The 19785-nt window shown below is 37.9% G+C and overlaps 3 protein-coding genes across 7 annotated transcripts; 2 read left to right on the top strand and 1 right to left on the bottom strand.

The window, feature by feature from the left end:
• The first annotated feature begins 312 nt into the window (after nt 1-312).
• Nucleotides 313-3326, top strand: LOC306842863 (kelch-like protein 42). Of its 2 annotated transcripts, none has more exons than XM_079374013.1 (4): nt 313-834; nt 919-1635; nt 2239-2539; nt 2896-3326. In XM_079374013.1, the coding sequence occupies exons 1-4, from the start codon at nt 568-570 to the stop codon at nt 3237-3239; spliced, it is 1629 nt and encodes a 542-aa protein (XP_079230139.1). In that variant the 5' UTR covers nt 313-567; the 3' UTR covers nt 3240-3326. The 2 variants fall into 2 exon arrangements, with proteins under 2 accessions (XP_079230139.1, XP_079230140.1); XM_079374014.1 differs by having other exon boundaries at nt 314-834; nt 2239-2357.
• A 586-nt stretch (nt 3327-3912) lies between these two features.
• On the top strand, nt 3913-12004 carry LOC306842951 (carnitine O-palmitoyltransferase 1, liver isoform-like). Of its 2 annotated transcripts, none has more exons than XM_079374169.1 (19): nt 3913-4270; nt 5463-5624; nt 5710-5849; nt 6051-6222; nt 6304-6405; nt 6644-6781; nt 6930-7007; nt 7725-7832; nt 7926-8010; nt 8134-8329; nt 8636-8821; nt 9259-9364; nt 9443-9559; nt 9715-9879; nt 9973-10107; nt 10307-10459; nt 10545-10658; nt 10750-10842; nt 11293-12004. In XM_079374169.1, exons 2-19 carry the CDS (start codon nt 5484-5486, stop codon nt 11374-11376), a joined length of 2313 nt encoding a protein of 770 aa, XP_079230295.1. In that variant the 5' UTR covers nt 3913-4270; nt 5463-5483; the 3' UTR covers nt 11377-12004. The 2 variants fall into 2 exon arrangements, with proteins under 2 accessions (XP_079230295.1, XP_079230296.1); XM_079374170.1 differs by lacking the exon at nt 3913-4270 and adding an exon at nt 4815-4899 and having other exon boundaries at nt 11293-11691.
• On the bottom strand, nt 11573-17839 carry LOC306842952 (selenide, water dikinase 1-like). Of its 3 annotated transcripts, none has more exons than XM_079374171.1 (9): nt 17563-17839; nt 16043-16292; nt 15867-15970; nt 15668-15775; nt 14562-14716; nt 14392-14482; nt 14213-14312; nt 13913-14125; nt 11573-12806 (listed from the first exon to the last, which is right to left on the bottom strand). In XM_079374171.1, the coding sequence occupies exons 2-9, from the start codon at nt 16233-16235 to the stop codon at nt 12592-12594; spliced, it is 1179 nt and encodes a 392-aa protein (XP_079230297.1). In that variant the 5' UTR covers nt 16236-16292; nt 17563-17839; the 3' UTR covers nt 11573-12591. The 3 variants fall into 3 exon arrangements, with proteins under 3 accessions (XP_079230297.1, XP_079230299.1, XP_079230298.1); XM_079374173.1 differs by having other exon boundaries at nt 17490-17569; XM_079374172.1 differs by lacking the exon at nt 17563-17839 and adding an exon at nt 17436-17549.
• Nucleotides 17840-19785: the final 1946 nt, after the last annotated feature.

The following is a 19785-nucleotide window of genomic DNA, read 5'->3' as shown; positions in this document are numbered from 1 at the left end:
TAGCATAAGGGTTTCGAATTCCATTCCAAGCAATGTTGAGGTTGTTTTGGGTTTAAACATTTCTGCCATATGTCATATTTTAACAATATCTTTTATGTAAGATAATGCACTATTCAAAACACTACTACTGTAACAGTTCAAAAATTAAGAATGTTTTAAATGCATATCCATATAAAGTATATTAATCAAGCATCATCAGTTCCCAACATGGTTCAAGTGTTGTGTAATTCAGTAGACTGAACAGAAGGGCCCACCATATTTTGTTTCCTGCTCCAGCGATTCCCTAAAATAGCTCTACTGCAATTGCTCTGGCACACAGGCGCCATATTGAGCCTTGAAAACAACCATGCATGATCTACCAAAAAAAAACAGGCTGGATTTATCCTCCATCCACCATGGATTGACATGGCCTTGGCTGGGATTGTGAGTCAGGCATTTTTTTTTAAATAATAGTGTAGAAAAGCTCCAAATGCAAAATTTTAACTGCATTCAAATTGCAGTGGAAGAGGCATACACAACCTTTTAAGTCGTACAAGTATTAAAAGAGTATTCTACCTAAATGGGAACATGGCTAATCTATTGCAGGTTATAGTTGTGGCATTAATGTACTTTTGCACGTGGCTGAAAAGAAGTTTAGAACAGATACAGAGATGTTTGAGCTTCAAAAGTAGTTTAAACTGGATTCAGTTCAGACAGACAGATTCTGATGCTGTACAAGAGGAGTCTGATAACCTACAGTTAGACGTCTGGAGAACAAATCAAGAGTGCAGGACCTATCAACACCAGAGCAATGGACCAATGGTAATGGTGCAAACCAGCACACATACTTTCCATGTGAGTATCTACAACGGCATACACAAACCACAGAAACTTGACCCACAAATAAGTGATGTCTTGCCTATTGGCACTTACTTCCAGGTGGATCTGGAGAAGCTTGCAGACTGCAGCGAGTATTTCAAGGCTCTTTCCCACTCCTGCATGAGAGAGATGTCTGAACAGCTGGTGCACCTTGAACATGTTCCCTCTCCAGTCTTCCACAACCTTCTACAATTCTGCTTTCTACAGCGGTTCTGTGTTCCTGAAGACCTCCTTGAGGAAAACCTACGGGTGAGCACCTACCTGCTTGCTTCCGGGTTCACCAATCGTCTACTGATTGCCCTCGCTCAGGCCTTAACGGAGCGCACCTGCTTGGGCTATCTGCAGCTGGCTGAGGAGCTCTGCAGTGAGGAGCTCCAAGAGACTGTGCTAACCTATCTGAGCAAGTATCTACTAGAGCGTCCACACCTGAGCATGGCCTTGGATCCACACCTTAAAGCAGAGCTTCTCAGATTAAGGTCAAATGGAGCTCCACACTTATGCTGCTTGAGGAAGGAGAACTTGACCTCATGGAATGACCCAGAAACAGATGCTGCTAGAAAGCTCTTCAGGCTGGAGCAAGATGGGAAATGGAGTTCTCTCACAGATCTGCCTTTTTGTGCAGATAAGTGGTGCTTCACCACAGCGGTTCTCTATAATTACCTCTATCTCATAGGGGGTTATAGACACCGTGTAAAGAAGGGTTATGAGTTTAAGATGGCATCCTTCCGCTACAACCCTTTTACCAATCAATGGGTATCGACGGCTCCTCTGATTAAGGTATGAACATTAGGATAAAGGTCAATATCATTGCCAATGATAGTACACTCACCTACTCTTAAGGTTTTAAGCTGGTCATTAGCTGGTCCAAGGTGGTTTAAATACATGCTCAGCTGAATTACAAGCATGTGAGCACTTAACTGCGCTGTGAGACCATCTTGGCCAAGCTGGTTGGGTCTAGTAGACCTTTGAACAGTAACGAACCAATTCTTCATGTTGCAACCTGATGACCTATAATAGTATAACCTGGAAAATATTGTCCTTTAAAGGGATAGTTCACCCAAAAATGAAAATTCTGTCATTAATTACTCGCCCTCATGTCGTTCCAAACCCGTAAGACCTTTGCTCATCTTCGTAACACAAATTAAGATATTTTTGATGAATTCTGAGAGCTCTCTGACCCTCCCATAGACAGCAAGGATCCTAACATGATCAAGGTCCAGAACAGACATGAGGGTGAGTAATTAATGACAGAAATTTCACTTTTGGGTGAACTATCCCTTTAAGGTGTCATTCTCAAAACCCACATTTCCCAACTGATAGGTATCAGATAAGCAAGAATAAAGTCAAAGTTCAAATGTGATTGTCCATGATCCCTCTCAGCACAGGCGTCACTTCAGTGCAGCTGTGTGTGAAGGGAGAATCTTTGCTGTGGGTGGCTGGTATCTGGATTCCCTTGTGACTCCTGACTCCAGCACAGGCGTCTACACCGCTGTGGAGAGGTACGATCCATGGAAAGACACCTGGGAATTTGTTTCCTCTCTCCCTCTGACAGACTTCCAGTTCAGCCTGTCCCTTTCCCATGATTCCCCACTCACAACCAGCCTGGGACACTGCCTCTATGTACTGGGGAACATCCAGAGAACTGGAGAGAAACTGGTGCTGCGTTACGATACCAGACAAGGTACAATTTGGTGTGATGTAGCCTAGTGATTAAAGATCTGAGGTGGTAACCGAAAGGTTGTAGATTCAGACAACATTCAGGGTTGACCCATGAGCTGTTGCCATTGAGTTCCTTGCTCAAGATATAAGGTTGCTCAAGGTTGACTCTTAGCCTCTGGCTTCGAAGTATGAACTAACAGTGTTGTGACGTACATTCAAGTGAAACGTCCAGCAGACAACTCCAGAGAGAAGTCAAATGCATGGATAAATAATTTACAAGATCAAAATATCATTTAGAAAATATATAGGGTGAATTTCCATTTCATCCTGACTTTAACCTGTCCTTCTCTTTGCCACAATTCTCTCTCTTCCTCTCAGATTGCTGGTGTGAACTTCTCCCCACACTAACCCGCTCCAGTGCAGACCTCCCCATCTTGCACTTCCTGGGTGCTGCCAATAGTCAGTTGGTTGTAATTGGTGGGAACAATTCTGAAACCATTGTGACATCTTTCTGTGTGGACTCTCAGAAGTGGGGAAGTATCAGAGCAATAGAGAAGACCACTTTAATTGGCCAGGGCACTGTTCTGCATAACGAGGTCTACATGTCAGGAATGAAGGACAATTCTGTAGTTAAACTGAACCTGCATGCTCTGTCCCTCTGTCCTCTTCCTTCACTTCCTGTCACCACCTGCTACGAGAGTCTTTTCCACCTCTACTTCTGACCTTCTTTTTCTTCTTCAATAAAATGTAACAAAATATTTCTCATAATTAAATGTATCAACTTGTATATAAGTAAAGCATTTTGTGAGAACCTGTTGTGGCATAATCTTTCTTTGCCATCATTAAAGTTTAGACGGTACACTTTAATTGTACACAATTAGTGGTGCTTGCTAAGATGCAACCATTACCTTTGTACATATTTAAGTTTTTCAGAAATTTAAACTTTTGTAATTTTTGTATATAACTCTTTCAGAACTATCTACGCTTTGGACACAAATGATTCCCCAAATCTTGAAGCCTGAGAGGTGTGTCATTACTTTAATCAGAACACATTAGCAAACACTTTACAACACTCTTGCATTATGGCAGCAGGTTTTGGACAAGTAAGCACTGCTCACATTTTCTCAACAAAATGTACAAATCCAAATTTCTGCTACTGTCCATCAAGTTCCTTATTATGCAATATTAAAAAATGTGTCTTTAAGATGCCTGACCTATTACATAACGCACTCACAAGCCGTATTTCAAAGATGTTTTACAAAGACACATCCCTATATGTATATAAAGTCTCTGAGTCTCATACAACAATCATCAGAATGCTCTGGCATGCAGCCGTGGGATATTGCCAGCTGCACTTTAAGATTTGGGCCTGTGTTTGATCATACAGTGTGTTCCGACTGTACAGCCACCAGTTTAACTCTGCCCTGAAAGTATCTGGTTACACATACACAAAACGAGAGCGAGCATTTATGGCCACTATGTAACAAGTAGTTTAGAGTATACAAGAAGAAAGCAAACACTCAAAAAACAGACAACTCGCAAAATAAAGGAAAACAGAGAGGGAGGGAGAGGAGAAAGTTTGAGTAGAAGAGGAGATAACTAGTCACTGAGCTACAGAGTACACGAGGAGTCGACTGAAGGGCACAAGAGTGAAGAACAGTCTTCAGTGCTTCCATAAAGGACATTCCAGCCCTACTGAAAGAAAGCTGTATCTTACTATCCATTGAGTTTCATCAGACTTGCTTCGTTGCAGGTAATGTAAATTCATTATATTTCTTATTAAAATCCTTTTGAGACACTTTGAATCTTTCTGTTTGATCATCTTTCATGATTAAGCTAAATTGAGTTCTGTGTAGTTGCATCAGAGTCTGTCTTGTCTATTTTGTCTCTGTAAAATTGTACAGCTTACATTTTTCATCAAAGTACTTCCAATATCAATTATTATTTTGGTGATCACAAATATTTTCTTGGTAGTAAATATTTAAGTACTGTTAAAGTTTTACATTTTTATTGCACTACACACTGGTGTTTGAAATTGACATTGTTTATATTTATACTATTATACAGTATGATCCACAAAATTGACCATATATTTGACAATTTATTATAAAAAGTGTATTTTTAGCAACTTGCATATTCTATTTAAAAAAATAATAATCTACGCAGTCATGCGTCAGATGTCACGTGTGTTTTGGCCAGTGTTACTGAAACTTCATCACACAAGAGCCCAGCCCTCTCAGATGTCCTACTATGTTATTTCTGACTGTTCAACTTTGCCCCACTTCTTCTGACTGCAGTCATATGACATGGAAAAAGAAACATAAGCTTGACAGTGCCATGGCATAACTGAACTCAGTGACTTCAGAGGAATGCATGTCCTATGTAGGTCCCTATATAGTTTCTAATAAATGCATTTTTGTAATTTATCAGAATCTTAGAAGAGACTTTCAGAAATCTTATTAAAGCATATTCTCTTTGGAGCAATTTGATGTGAAATGGCACAGTGGTGATTGAGCTTAATAATTCTCCAATTCATAAATTTCATGGGATATTTCCAGCAGCAAATCTGGACCTGTCTTTGATCATACAGTGTGTAAATTTCCCCTGCCAGGTTTCAACCTCAAGCCTTCCATAAGGACATAAATTCACTTATTATTATTTAATCAGTTTAAGACATTTTTTTACTTATTAGTTTAGCTGATGCTTGTATCTACATTGACTTACAATACACTGATCACAGGAACATTCAGGTTAAGTATCACAAATAGCACAATGGTGATAATCCATTGGTCATCCCTAGCATAACCTTTCACTTACTAGCCCAGATCTTTCCACCAGGCTACACCAACCGAGCTGAAACGACATGTAAACACAGCATAAACTGAGAGTTTGTTAAAGATTCTCTATTATGACATCATTTATAGTGATCTTAATCTGTGATTCAGGCTGTGCTTTAAGCCTGTAAAATGGCAGAGGCTCATCAGGCAGTGGGTTTTCAGTTCACCGTCACACCTGATGGCATTGACCTACAGTTGAGCCGCGAAGTTCTCAAACACATCTACCTATCTGGAGTGACATCATGGAAGAAACGTGCCATCCGCTTCAAGGCGAGTCAATCAATCAGTCAATCTTTCTTTCTATCTATCTGTCTGTCTGTCTAATGAAAATAATATTTTATTTTATTTTAAACAGAATGGCATCCTCACAGGTGTGTACCCCGCCAGTCCCTCCAGCTGGTTAATTGTAGTTATTGCAATAATGAGCACCATGTATGCCAGGATCGACCCCTCTATGGGCATGATTGACAGGATCAAGACATCTCTACCTGTGAGGTAACTTACTAATGCATTCATTTACACTTTAGTTATGGCCATGATGGTTATATATAAACACAGATACATAAATCTGAGCCAGTGTCATAAAGCAGCTTTGAAAAACACTTCTAAAGAACAACGTGTAAATGGCCTTGTGTAGAATCTATTTTTTAATAATTTGTATTTTAATACAGAAATATTATTTTTTTTCACATGTAGCGAGTTTATGACCATTCAGACTCAGACGGTGTTGAGTGCCATCCTGTTTGCCACAGGCCTGTGGTTATCATTCATCTTCCTGCTGCGGTACATCCTGAAAGCTCTCCTGTCCTATCACAGCTGGATCTTTGAGTCACATGGCAAAATGAGCTGCTCTACTAAAGTCTGGCTGGTGCGTCTCCCATGAAATAAAACATATGTATAGTGCGGTTTAAAAAGTGGCTAGTTTTATGAATAATTCTGTCTGTTTTAGAGTCTTGTAAAGCTGTTGTCTGGTCGGCGACCATTGCTCTACAGCTTCCAGGCATCTCTGCCCCATCTGCCAGTACCGAGCATTGATGACACAATCAGCAGGGTAAAATATCATCCGCTGTCAGGAATATACAATGCTATCAAGAGTGCTACATTATACCCATTAATCTAAATATAAAAATTCATGTTAAGTTTATTATGTATTTTGCATTGTGGGATTAAAAGCACTAGAAATTAAAAGCAAACACCATCAATTTTCTTTCTTTTTCTTTTGGGAGTATTACACTGCACTCTGTATCGGCTGTTTTCCTTTATATTATTTCTTTTCTTTATTGTTTTAGTATCTTGAATCAGTTCGACCTCTTCTGGATGATGAGCAATATAAACAGATGGAGATTGTTGCTAATGACTTCAAAAAGGATCCTGCTCCCAAACTCCAAAAACACCTCAAACTCAAATCCTGGTGGGCCACAAATTATGTAAGCAAACAAAGCCAGAGATCTTCTACATGAGTTTAATATAAACCCTAACTTTACTTTACTAACCCATGAGTATAACTCTAAACCCTTGGAAACCCTTTTATAATTGCTGGCTAACTAACAGGCATCTCATTGTGTGTGTTAACAGGTGAGTGATTGGTGGGAGGAGTACATCTACCTGAGAGGACGGGACCCAATCATGGTCAACAGCAACTTCTACACAATGGTGAGCAGACATCTTCATGTAGCATATCTCTTACAGTGTTACAATAAGCATGTTAGACAAATCTTTAACCTATCATATGCCCATGAAATGAATGCAGTTTTCATTCCTGTGTTGATATACTTCAAATTGAAACAGGAAGTTGGGGAGGATATATCAAAAATCTTTTTATTTTTAAATAGTCGATAATGTTTTATTTAAATCAAGACCGTGAAGCACAGACACAGGTAGTTTTAGGGTTAGATTGACATTTATGGATTACATTTTTTTATTATTTTCATTTGTTTTCCCAGGTGAGAAAAAAAGGTATATTTTGAATCGTTATAAGCCTGATTAAAGTTAATTTTGTCAATTTTAAGTAGTATACTGACATAAAATGGAATAAAAGGCACAAAACCAGAAATGGAATAAAAGCCACCAAAGAGATGCACTTTTGATCTCTGAATTCATTTTGAAAGTTAAAAACCTGACAGGTGACAAAACAATAAATAGTTACTCTAACAGGTATTTAAACTTAAATTTCAAGTATAAACAATAATCAATCAACTTGAATCAAATTCATCGGAACTAAACTTAAAACAGGTCCAATGGCACCACCAGCTGACTAACTACAGAAAAAAAACAGTTGGCCTTCATAAACATTTTTTTAAATAGCTATTGTTTTTTTAATATCCTTATTTATTAAAACGGTCTGTTTCCATTTCTCTTTCCATCTGCCAGGATTTGCTCTATGTGATCCCTACACACAGACAGGCTGCACGAGCAGCAAACGCAGTCCATGCCATGCTGCAGTATCGGCGTAAGCTGGAGCGAGGAGAACTTACCCCGGTACTGACATAGAAACATCCACAACACTGAATTACCATGAAAAATATAAATATAGGAACATTTCCTATCATGCCCTCTGTTCTCTCTTGTCAGCTGAGAGCTCTTGGGATTGTCCCCATGTGCTCTTTTCAGTACGAGAGGATGTTCAACACCACCCGTATTCCTGGCATTGAGACTGGTAATGATATTTTTCATATTATTTTCAGCTTTATATACTACTTGACGATAGGCTTAGAGTTTCATGGATTTTTATCTCAAACCATGACATGATGGTTTCTCACACTGATTTGTTTGTGCTCAGATTTCGTGCAGCATCTGAAGGACAGGAAGCACTTGGTTGTGTACCATCGAGGCCGTTTCTTTAAAGTGTGGCTGTACTATGGTGGTCGTCACCTTTGGCCCTCAGAGCTTGAGTTGCAGTTTCAACGTATCCTGGATGACAAGTCTGAACCTCAACCCGGAGAGATCAAGCTCCCTTCACTGACTGCTGGGAACAGGTGAAGTTGAGCTCACAATAGTCCTGCAACTGTGTACTAGAATGGGGTCCTAAATGGGGTCCAGGAGGCTTCAAGAGGGTATTCAAACAGTTTCAACAGTATGACTTTCTTCTGTGGAAACCATAAGAAGATATTTTGAAATCAAACCATTTTAATTGCCATTGACTTTCAATATATAGACAAAAAAAATACAATGGAAGTCAATGGAAAATTCTTCAAAATCTTGCTTTGTGTTCCACAAAATAAAGAACAAAATGAGGGTGAGTAAATGCTGAATGAATTCTTCCCTTTTTAAAATACATCCAGGGTTCCCTGGGCCAGGGCCCGTTTAAAGTACTTCAATGAGGGGGTCAACCGGGCGTCTCTGGAGACCATTGAAACAGCTGCATTTTTTCTGACTCTGGACGATGAAGCACATGGATACGATCCAGAGAAAATACGGTCCCTAGACCTCTACGCCAAATCTCTACTACATGGAAAGTGTTATGACCGGTAAGAACCAGTGGTATTTCAGTATTATTTGTACATTTTTAAAATATTTTACAATATCATTAAATTTACTAATATTTTTGTTTTCAGTTTTCATTTGTTGTTTCAATGTTCTAGTAATTATGTGCGTTTGTTATTTTTATTAGTTTTTGTCATTTTTAATATTTCGTTATTTATTTAATATATTAATTTTTAATATTTAGTATTGAGTTTATGTTCCCTTTGAGATTTAGTAATTTTAGCTCTTTAGGCACTAGTATTTCATCTAATATTTTATTTTATCTCCGCTTTATTTCGATTAATGAAAATGTTTATCAATTTTTTTTGGTCTCAGTTAATGATAACAACGCTGCAAGTAGCTTTTTTAACAGATACTTATTTTTGGTGACCATGACCAGTTGCACATCTACACACTGAAACACAATTCTCTCGCCTGCCAGGTGGTTTGATAAATCCTTCACTTTGATTGTCTACGAGAATGGTAAAATTGGCGTCAACACTGAGCATTCATGGGCAGACTCCCCTATCGTAGGACATATGTGGGAGGTAAACAATGAATAATAATAACTGTTAATATGTAATTAATACTGTAAGAATTAACAAACATTTTAACTTTCTGTGTAGTATGTTTTAGCCACAGACTGTTTCCACCTTGGATATACGGCAGAGGGACATTGCAAAGGAGATATCAACAAAAGCCTGGCACCCCCTACCAGGCTACAGTGGGACATCCCAAAAGCAGTATGAATGAACCCTTACATCTTAGTGTTTGACATGGGTTTACATAAAAAAAAAAAAAACTAGAACTAATTCTAATTGGGTGTTTTATGTACATTCTGACAACTGCAAGATCATTTCTACATTGATACCCGATTAAAGTTCCTTATGTTTCTCAGTGCCAGGAGATTATTGAAGGCTCTTACATGATTGCAAAGAGAATTGCTGACGATGTGGATTTCCACGGCTGCTTGTTTAATGAGTTTGGAAAGGGCCTGATAAAGAAATGCAGAACAAGTCCTGATGCTTTTATCCAGCTGGCACTGCAGCTAGCTCATTACAGGGTACAAGCCACACGTATTTACATATAATCCCTCTGAAAAATGTGTCTGTATATTGTGAACAAACCGTTTAATGAAGGATGTTTGTTGGTGCAGGACAAGGGTGAATTCTGTTTGACTTACGAATCATCCATGACACGCATGTTCCGCGAGGGCCGGACGGAAACCGTGCGCTCATGCACCTGTGAGTCCACGGCTTTTGTAAAAGCAATGGAGGATGAAAGAACCACGGTGAGAGCGATATATACACACACCCAACCCAGGGGTCATATTTGAAAAGTTGGTAACAGAAAGCTTTTGTTTTTGCATTATGCTGCATCCACAATAAAAGATTTCAGTATTTTTCAAGACCATTATTTAAATATCCAGTGGAACATCAGCACTTAAGCAATAGTATAAGTTTTGAAAATTTGTATCCATTGTTTACCAGAATGAGCAAAGGTTAGCGCTCTTCGAGAAAGCTGCAGATAAACATCAGAACATGTACCGTCTGGCCATGACAGGAGCCGGGATCGACCGCCATCTCTTCTGCCTCTATATTGTGTCCAAATTAATGGGCATTGACTCACCCTTCCTCAAACAGGTGTGTACAAGTCTGTTTCTTGAGTATGAAATGTGACATACCTGTTTAATTTTGCTTAAGTCTCAAAGACACCTTCTTTTGATAGGTTTTGTCAGAGCCCTGGCGCCTCTCCACGAGTCAGACCCCTCAGCAGCAGCTCAATCTCATCGACATTCAGAAGTTTCCCAAGTATGTGGGAGCTGGAGGCGGCTTTGGGCCTGTGAGTCCCCCCCTAAGTGACATTGCAACAAGTTTAGTAAATAATAAACCTGATATTTGATAATTTTTTATTCAAAACTCTTTATATACAGGTTGCTGATGACGGTTATGGTGTTTCTTACATCATTGTCGGTGAGAATCTCGTTACATTCCACATTTCCAGCAAGTTCTCCAGCCCTGAGACGGTAGGTATGGAATTCGGTTTGATAATGCATTTATCATTTGAGATTTTTATATAATTTATAGTATAATCGATTAAATTTTTTTAATTACGGTTATACTGGATTGATAATGGAAGCGAAATATCAATACATTCATCGTTTGAGCTTAATTATTTGGTCATTTGTGGATTTGGACTTGGTGCTTATGTATTTACCGAAGATTCAGGTGTTGACCAAACTGCGAAAATATAACGATCGAGTTTATGCAAAAAATGTAATTCAGTCATTATTTAGTCAACCCCAAATCTTTCAAAACGCATGACTTCCTTTTTTGCGAAACAAAAAAAGGGGGAATTGTTAAAGAAAATTCTGGATTAAATGTTAATCCTTTAAAACCATTATTATGAATGATGATTTAGTATATTACACTTCTGAATCTGTTCCTTATCTTGTATTTTTCCTTTCTGTCCTCAGGACTCGTTCCGTTTTGGGCAGAACATCAGACAGGCCATGCTGGATATAAGAGCTCTATTCAGCCCAAAAGAGAAGAAGATGTGACTAAAAACAGGAAGCTGCAACTTCAGAGCTGACCCAAACGGAAAGCACCAGTTTAAAGATAATAATCTGAACAAATGCCACAAATAGCAACCAGTAGGTTAAGTTAGTGTTAAATAAACTTGTAAATATATTGTAGTTATTTATAGCAAATGAATCAGTGCACTAGATATTTTAGAGCAAAAGGGGAAAAGAAAGTGTAATAAAATACTGTATTTAATTGTAAATATTTTAGCATGTACTCTTTGGCAAATGACTGTAAATATTCCATTTGTGCATATTTACTTCTAAAATGTTGAATTTACTGTGCACTTAATTAAACAAACAAAAAAATCTGGATCTTAACATCCATCACACACAATCATATACACATTTTGTCAAGAATTAAAAAAAAAACAACAACTAAGATTTATTGGAGGGGCTTCAAGGCATATATATAATGATTAGCAAATATGAGAGCATGAGAAAGTATGACCTTTGTACAGAATATAAAAACAGCTCTACCACAGAACAGAACTAATGATGTTCATGTGAAACGGTGAATATCATACAATACAAACTACATCTCCAATGTTCAGCACATTCTTTGAGAAACATCAGCACCGCCATTAAAGGCAGAAGTGCATTTCCCAAAATACGAGGACTTGATTTATTAGAGAGGTATTACCTTGGATTCCTTCAGTCCAATGTGTCCACCGAACAGTGAGGGAGGGTTATTTTATCCGACATACGAGGGATAATACAAAAGTAAAAAAGCAATCCTTTCCCAACTCACTCTTCCTCGTCACTGCAGCTTCATTAACTATTGTTTCGAGGCAAAGATTATGATGTGAACTACCACATGGGCTGCGCATACTAAGAGGAAAGGCTAAAACACACCATGGCTAAGTATGAAACCGCAGGTGATGTGCGAGCAGAAGAAATCTGGAAGTAATCAACAGTATCAGAGAGGAATTATACTATTAATTATTCGTTCTACTTGGAAGCTGCCTCACAATCAGGTGCATGTTCGGTTAATGTAACAGAAAACTATAGACATAAAAAGGCAATCGAATTTTCTTTGTTAAATGTTCTTCTGCTTTATAACCGTGTCCATGTAGAGGAATCTGCCCGAAGGCCAGGGTGGGCAGACGATTTATATATCATTATGCTGATATATTTCAGGTGAGGCTAGACTACGCTAGCCATTCGGGTCGCTCGGGGGTCACGGGGTCAGGTTTAAGACGTGGCTCCTGGGGTGGTGTTGACATTTTGTGTGGCCACTTGCGGTGCGACTTCGATGATGCGGGGTTTGTCGATGATGCGTGCCGTACGGTTGCCTTTCTCTACGATGCCGATGATCCACGCCTGGTGACCCTCGCCGTACTTGGGAGACTTGATCTCTGCGCAAAAACGGGCCGCTTGCTCACGTGGAAGACAGATCAGCAAACCTCCTACAGAAAATTACAAGAGAAAAGAGCAAAAGAAACGTGTTTAAGATTCAGACTGCTGTTTTCTGCAAAGATAAAGTGAATGTGTAATAACGCCTTAAGAACACTTTAACACAGGGATAAAATGCATGTACAGTGGGATCCAAATGTCTTGAGAATACATTGAAAACATTTTTCCTTATTTGAACTTAAACATCATAAAAATGGAAGTAAAAGAAAAGGGACAGCATGAAGAAAAAAAGAATCCTAAAAGTTTCCACATTATGATAATAAGAAATGTTTCTTGGGCAGCAAATCAGCATATTAGAATGATTTCTGAAGGATCATGTGACACTGAAGACTGGAGTAATGATGCTGAAAATTCAGATTTGCAATCGCAATAATATTTCACAATATTATAGTTTTACTGTATTTTTGATCAAATAAATGCAGCCTTTTCAAGCATAAAATATATATATTTTAAAACCTTACAGACACCAAACTTTTGAATGCCATCTTTGGCACAATAAAGCGATGTTCACTTGCAGAATTACAAGTTTTGGTCTACAATAATTTTTTTTATATTATTTTTTAGTTGATTAGACTTTATTTTTGTTTTTCATATATAAAATGCACTTTTTTTAATCAATTAGAAAGTAAATAATACTACATCTTTTTTTTCATTTATTATTATTACAGATTTCATCATGTATAAAATGTGGAAAATTCATTTAAAATAAATAAAAAACATTTTTAGAAGAATTTACCTTTTTCACATTATAATTGTGTAATTTATTTGTTATTTTTGTACATATAAAATGCATAAGTTTCATTTTTAATTTATTATTTCATTATAAAGATATTATCATGTATAAAATGTGGAAAATTCATTTTCCTTTTTTCTACATAGTTTTTTTAATTGATTTGATTTTTTTAATTGCTTATTATTTTTGTTTGTCGTATATAAAAAGCATAAGATTTTATTAAACTAGAATTTTAAATTACATTAGATTTTTTCCCATTTGTTATTATTTATTATCATTTCATTATTCCGTTTTCATCAGTGTATAAAAAATTAATTACATAAAAAATAGCAATTTTAAAGGAGCGACACAGGCCTGATCTTATACCTGAGGTCTCTGGGCAGGTGCCGTGCATAAGGCCAAACATGTTCCCGCAAGCTTTGCTGACAGCCGCCATCTTGGCGAGAACCGGCAAGTTGTGAATGACGAAGGACACCTCTGTACGCTGCTGCCGGGCCAGATTCTGAGCGTGACCCAGGATCCCGAACCCTGTGATGTCAGTTGCTGCGTGTGCATTGAAGGTGTGCATCAGCCCGGCCGCTGGACAGAGAGACACAGATAAAGGTCAAACGTTTGCTAGAAGAACCTGTTATTTATGAGCCGCACACACGTCCATTACATACTGACCTGTTCTGTTGAGTCGAGCCATGTTCAGCATGGCCTCCTGATAAGCCAGTTCAACATCCTCCTGAGTGACGACCAACTTTATCTTATTCCATTTCTCTGGCTGAGATCGAAAGAAAGATGGCAAGAGTTAAACTCTGTCCAAGATATGATATGGCTCTACAAATGTATAAAACACTAACAATGTCCAGCCACTGGTGCACTGCGACCGCCACTTGTGTTCCTAGAGGTTTGGTAAGAACCAGCACGTCCCCTGGTACTGCATTATCTGGCCTATAAACACACGCACAAAGTTAGAGGAATGGACAGACATACTGGTTGACAACTGACTAGAGTATATAAAATGACTTGCATAATGAACTCATTAGGTTGGCACACTGTTGTGGCCACGCCTCCTAGGACTATCCAAGGATTGATAACAGTCTGACCTCCTGTAACGGAGGTTCCCGCCTCCTCAGATGCATCCTTAAACCCCTGGATGATCAGAGGCATGACCTTATCACGTTCCTAAAAACACACACACACACACACACTGTGATTTCTGTTTTGGATAATTAATAATTGGATAATTAATAAAGTAATTTTGTCATTACTTTCTGAAAAATTCAACATTTTTAACCCTGTAAAGCCTGACAAAATTTTATTTATTTTTTAACAGAACAGCTTATTGAACCTTTGGACAAAATATGCAAACTAATGTTTTGTTTTATTGTTTTTAAATGATCATATTTGATATATCAGGCTTTATGGCTCATACAGTATGATATAGTAAGAATATGGAGATCATACTTGAGGAAAAAAAACAGTTCAATTTTATTCAAAGGCTAAAAGTGAGCAGAAACATGCAATTTGGTGCAGTTGCTAATAATTTATATGGCCAAACAGTAAAGCTTGTAATGTAAATCAGTGAGATATAACAGCACTGCAGACTACTTACAAAAAAATATATAAATGTCAGTTGCTGCTCTATATTATATTTAAGTGCTTAGTCTTATAATCAAAGCTCTTTAGTTTTTATTGTGAGCACGACAAGCATCTGGTATCATGCAGTGCAATACAATGATGATTGAGAGATGAAAAAAAACAAACGTTGCTCAAAACCTGATGACTCATATTTCTCTCAAAAATTCATTTTCACAGTAAAATGACATATGAACCACAACCTGAAGGTGGATTTTTACAATTATAAGACCTTTTACATGCTAAAAAGTATAAACTATTATTCAGACGATATAGTAGATTGTGTACATGTTTTTCAAAGTTTTGATCATGTTGATTATTTAAAGGTCTTATAAAATACTGTATACATTAAAAAAGGTTGAAGGGCTAGTTTACTCAAAAACTCATTTACTCACAGCTGAAATGAAGACAGCTTGTATTTTTAGGTGAACTTTGCTTGTATATATATAGGCCAGTTTCGCATCTCATTAGCACTAAAGGCTTTTTCCTCTGTCTCACCTTCTCTGTGAGTTTGTTGCTGATACCAAGAAGCATCAGCATGTTATCGCACTCCGTTACTCCCATGGCATACAGATCACTCAGCACATTGGCACAAGCAATTCTCCCCTAGAAACCAAGAGAAATCATAGAAAAAAAAACATCAGATTGTGACAAATGTTCAGTTTATGATGCATTTGATCTTTATGACATTCTTTACCATCATATATGGGTCGTCCACTATGGGGTAGATATAGTCTGTGGTCTGCACAAGTGACAAGCCTCCATGTCTCAACGGAATCACACAGGTGTCCATACCAATGCCTGTTTTAAATAAACATTGTTATGCCTTTAAAAATCTTAAATATTTCCAGCTGTGAGTGTGTAGTTATGTACCTAGTCTGGGCATTACAGCACCGAGGAACTGCTCATCTTCCTGATAATGGTTTTCCTGCAGGGATTCTAGAAGTTTCTGGAGAACATCTTGAGGGACTTTGCAGCCCATTCCCTTGAGCTCTGTGAAGCGTGTTAGTCTGAAGTTCTTGTCGAGTTCATAACTCTCCGGGTTAAAAGATTCCCGCACCGACATGTTTAAAAGACACACGTAATAGCCAACACACCACCTTCACACTATGGTAATGACAATCTGAAGAAGAAATAAACAAACATTAAAGTGTGTAAAGGGATACAAAATTATGACATTAAGTGCAAACAACATGAAACACGTCATAATAATAAATATAGCATAAAACACACTGCTGTTTCACCCCAAACATGACTCTGATTATTGTAAAAGGATGCATGTTGTGTACAAATGTCTTTGCAGTAATGCTCAGCGGTGATTATCCCCTTTAAATACATCAGCTCTGTTCAAAGCTCTGTTCACTGTCCAGCCTGCTTTGTTTACATGGACACGTTTCTCTGTTTAACTGTCCAGCTCATTACTGCATATAGAACAAAACACCCAAACATACGTATATAACGCATTCTGCTCTTTGTTTAGACTTTATTTCCTGGAACAATTAATGTGTTGTTTAAAAAATAGATTATGTAATTCATTTCTATGGGCAAATAAGTGGTGTTGGGTTCTTGGAATACTACAATTCGAACTACACTGATGTGGCGCGCGCTCTCTGTCCAAAACAGATTATTTTTAGTGAGTCGGTTCGTTTGAAGTGAACCGGTTGAAAAACGACTCGTTTTTAGCCACGATCCAAAAGTTCCCAAAGCTCAAATGTTTTGATTGAACACAACAAATAGTACATGTATAATGGCGATTCAGAAACTAATACAGCAAAAATAAATAAATACTTAAATACAAAATTGTTTTTTTGTTTCTCTTTTTCATACATTTTTGTTATGCTGGATTACCAATATATTGTTTTAAGCGAAAAATAAGGCTTGTCTTTATATAGTTGCATTTATGAATGCAAACAACAATATCATTTACAGTTCAATCAAATACAATTGCTTCCAAAGAGGTTTGAACGAGTCATTAAAAAGAATCAAATGAACGATTCCCTCGAGAATCACTCAAAACCGCTGCACGCGCAGAGCCAACTCAACGACTCGCGCTATCGCATCTAATATACAATATAACTCATGCATGTTAAAGAAGAAAACGTTTATAGAGTAAACATGAATCAAATGAATAAGAGAAGTAAGCCGGCAGAAGTGTTTATAAAAATGTCGGCGGTGGAAAAAATTAACCCTTAAAGCGCCCGCGCCATGATTGCAGTGTGCACAACAGAGTAATAATATAACATTAAAATTATTTGGTGCACTTTACACAAATTCCGCTGATTATGTCTTCTACTGGAATAATTAAGACAGCTCTCCTCACAAGTAATGCATTGTGGCACAGTTATATTCGTGTCCCATTTCCCCTTTAATTGTGCTGTTCAGTTTGTGCTTACCGGTTTCGCTCGATACAAGAGACGCGACGCTCCCGCAATGCACCGCGCGCAGAAAGGGCGCCTGGAAAATGTGCCTGCATAGACTTACACTGAATCCAATACCCTATTTCTCGAGGAACAGCACCATATTCATGATGCGTACGCGATTACATTAACAGCTCAGGTGATTATATGTCCCTTCCGGACAACAATGCGAGCTAATAAGGCTTCTAAAGAGATATTTTAATAAAAAAAGTCGAAATTCTAGTGGGGTCCTTCTTTCCCGCGTGACGTCATCACCTCCCCTTTAAAGGAGATCTGAGTGTGGCAACAAAAAATGTGCACATTAGTTTGTACCTTTAAACTTCCTGTGCTCATTTTTGCCTTTGCTGTGTTGGTTACTATATAAATGATCAGTTTAGTGATGATAAGTGTTTCATTGTGCATTTAATTTGTAGATGCTACATGCACATATACAAATTTTAAGCCCCTTTTCACAGTTTTATGAAAGAAATGGAACAATATTGATATGAATTCAAAAATCTGACAACAAAGAAGCAGTCAAAATCCCTTTTCTGTTCTTTAAGTGTGTATTTATTTATTTGTTTGTCTATCTACTTCTATCAGTGTGAGGTTAAAAAGCAGAAAACGTAATTTAATTATATTTTTAATATGGATACTTTACTGTATGTTAATGATTTTTTTTTTTTTTTTAAATATGCATATATTTTTAATAGGCTTTAACTTGTGGAACTTTATCCATTGAGAGGTTTAAACTTAAAAGTAGTTGTAAATGTAATAAAATGGTTCTGTTTACCTGCAAATTTTATAGCAAATTGAACTCTGCTTTTAAAAACTATAATGAATGATGAAGTATAATACAATAGATAAATAAAAGAACAGATAACTTTGAAGCCCACCAAATAAATAAATAAAAATGACGCATTTGAAACAAGTTTAGGTCAACCATGTAAGACACAGCCATATTTATTTGACGTCTCGGACCAAACAACTTTCCACTAATAAACATAAATCATTTTTAAAACAGGAATATTAAAAAGGAGGCGCAGACACAACATCTGTGCTCTTAAAGGAATATTTCTATTTGAGCTCTAACAACAGCATCAGCGGCATTCGCTTCGCCTCATATCTCAGTTAATAAAAGCAAACATTAGCTTGAGTTGACGGTTATGCACTTACAGTGGAAGTCTATGGGGCAGGTGTACAATGTAAGTGCATTTCCGTATGTGCGTTTTTAGGATTGCTTTTACAAACTGAGACGTGAATCGAGGCCCAGATGCTGTCCAAACAGCTTAACTTGTATTTAACCCGGATATGAACATGAACAAGAACATGATTCAAGCATTTGACCGTGGGGTAAAAACCCTTTGTTACACAGACGCAGGACAATGTTCATATTCACTCATTTGTACACATTCAATAGACACTAAATCCTCTTACACAGGAAGTCAAACAGTTACAGGTCTACATTACCAGTCTGCCAGATTATATAACCAACAACACTTTAGTAAGACTATGTGCAGCGAATATGACTTTAAGTAGTATTAATATAGAAAATGCCACATATTTCACCAGAAAGTGTCAATAAACAGCACAATCGTTAAATGACATCAGTTTGTTGCTTGGCATGGCAGAGTGAATTAAAGGCACAGTCATGTTTTCTCAGCAGTCCTGCTGATATTTGTTGGTGAAGCATTTGGATGAAGCTGAAAAACTACAAACACTTCCATATATTCATTGAAGACAACTAGTGACATCTGGGATGACCCACTTTAAAACGATCAAATGGGAGTACTTGTATTATAAAAGTGTGTCTGTCTGGAACGCTAATTGATCAGCAAAACATTGCAAGTAGGGCTCGCTGCATCCTGCGGTGGACATCCAACCCCACCCACATCCAAGTATGACATCATATTGGTAGGTTTAGGGGTGGAGATGAGGTGGGTTTAGGGATCAGGGCATGGAGATTGGTAGGTTTAGGGGTGGAGATGGGGTGGGTTTAGGGATCAGGGCGTGGAGATTGGTAGGTTTAGGGGTGGAGATGGGGTGGGTTTAGGGATCAGGGCGTGGAGATGGGTAGGTTTAGGGGTGGAGATGGGGTGGGTTTAGGGATCAGGGTGTGGAGATGGGTAGGTTTAGGTAAATGTAAGGTGGGAGGAGTTGGATCTGGATCCAACCACGCCCCCTGGACCTTGTGGGCTGCAGCGAGACGCTCCTCAAACA

The sequence above is a fragment of the Barbus barbus genome (assembly GCF_936440315.1).
Source record: "Barbus barbus genome assembly, chromosome: 23".
Classification (NCBI taxonomy): Eukaryota; Metazoa; Chordata; class Actinopteri; order Cypriniformes; family Cyprinidae; genus Barbus; species Barbus barbus.
This window is presented reverse-complemented; position numbering and strand designations above follow the sequence as displayed.

What these genes read in the sequence shown, in the direction of transcription:
- LOC306842951 (XM_079374169.1), top strand. Translation starts at nt 5,484, where the DNA reads ATGGCAGAGGCTCATCAGGCAGTGGGTTTTCAGTTCACCGTCACACCT. An exon ending in GCTCTACTAAAGTCTGGCTG is followed by an intron (nt 6,223 to 6,303) that starts GTGCGTCTCCCA and finishes TGTCTGTTTTAG; the next exon opens with AGTCTTGTAAAGCTGTTGTC. An exon ending in TCACTGACTGCTGGGAACAG is followed by an intron (nt 8,330 to 8,635) that starts GTGAAGTTGAGC and finishes AAATACATCCAG; the next exon opens with GGTTCCCTGGGCCAGGGCCC.
- LOC306842863 (XM_079374013.1), top strand. Translation starts at nt 568, where the DNA reads ATGGCTAATCTATTGCAGGTTATAGTTGTGGCATTAATGTACTTTTGC. An exon ending in CCAGCACACATACTTTCCAT is followed by an intron (nt 835 to 918) that starts GTGAGTATCTAC and finishes ACTTACTTCCAG; the next exon opens with GTGGATCTGGAGAAGCTTGC. An exon ending in CGACGGCTCCTCTGATTAAG is followed by an intron (nt 1,636 to 2,238) that starts GTATGAACATTA and finishes GATCCCTCTCAG; the next exon opens with CACAGGCGTCACTTCAGTGC.
- LOC306842952 (XM_079374171.1), bottom strand. Translation starts at nt 16,235, where the DNA reads ATGTCGGTGCGGGAATCTTTTAACCCGGAGAGTTATGAACTCGACAAG. An exon ending in TGCTGTAATGCCCAGACTAG is followed by an intron (nt 15,971 to 16,042) that starts GTACATAACTAC and finishes TATTTAAAACAG; the next exon opens with GCATTGGTATGGACACCTGT. An exon ending in GCAACAAACTCACAGAGAAG is followed by an intron (nt 14,717 to 15,667) that starts GTGAGACAGAGG and finishes GTGTGTTTTTAG; the next exon opens with GAACGTGATAAGGTCATGCC.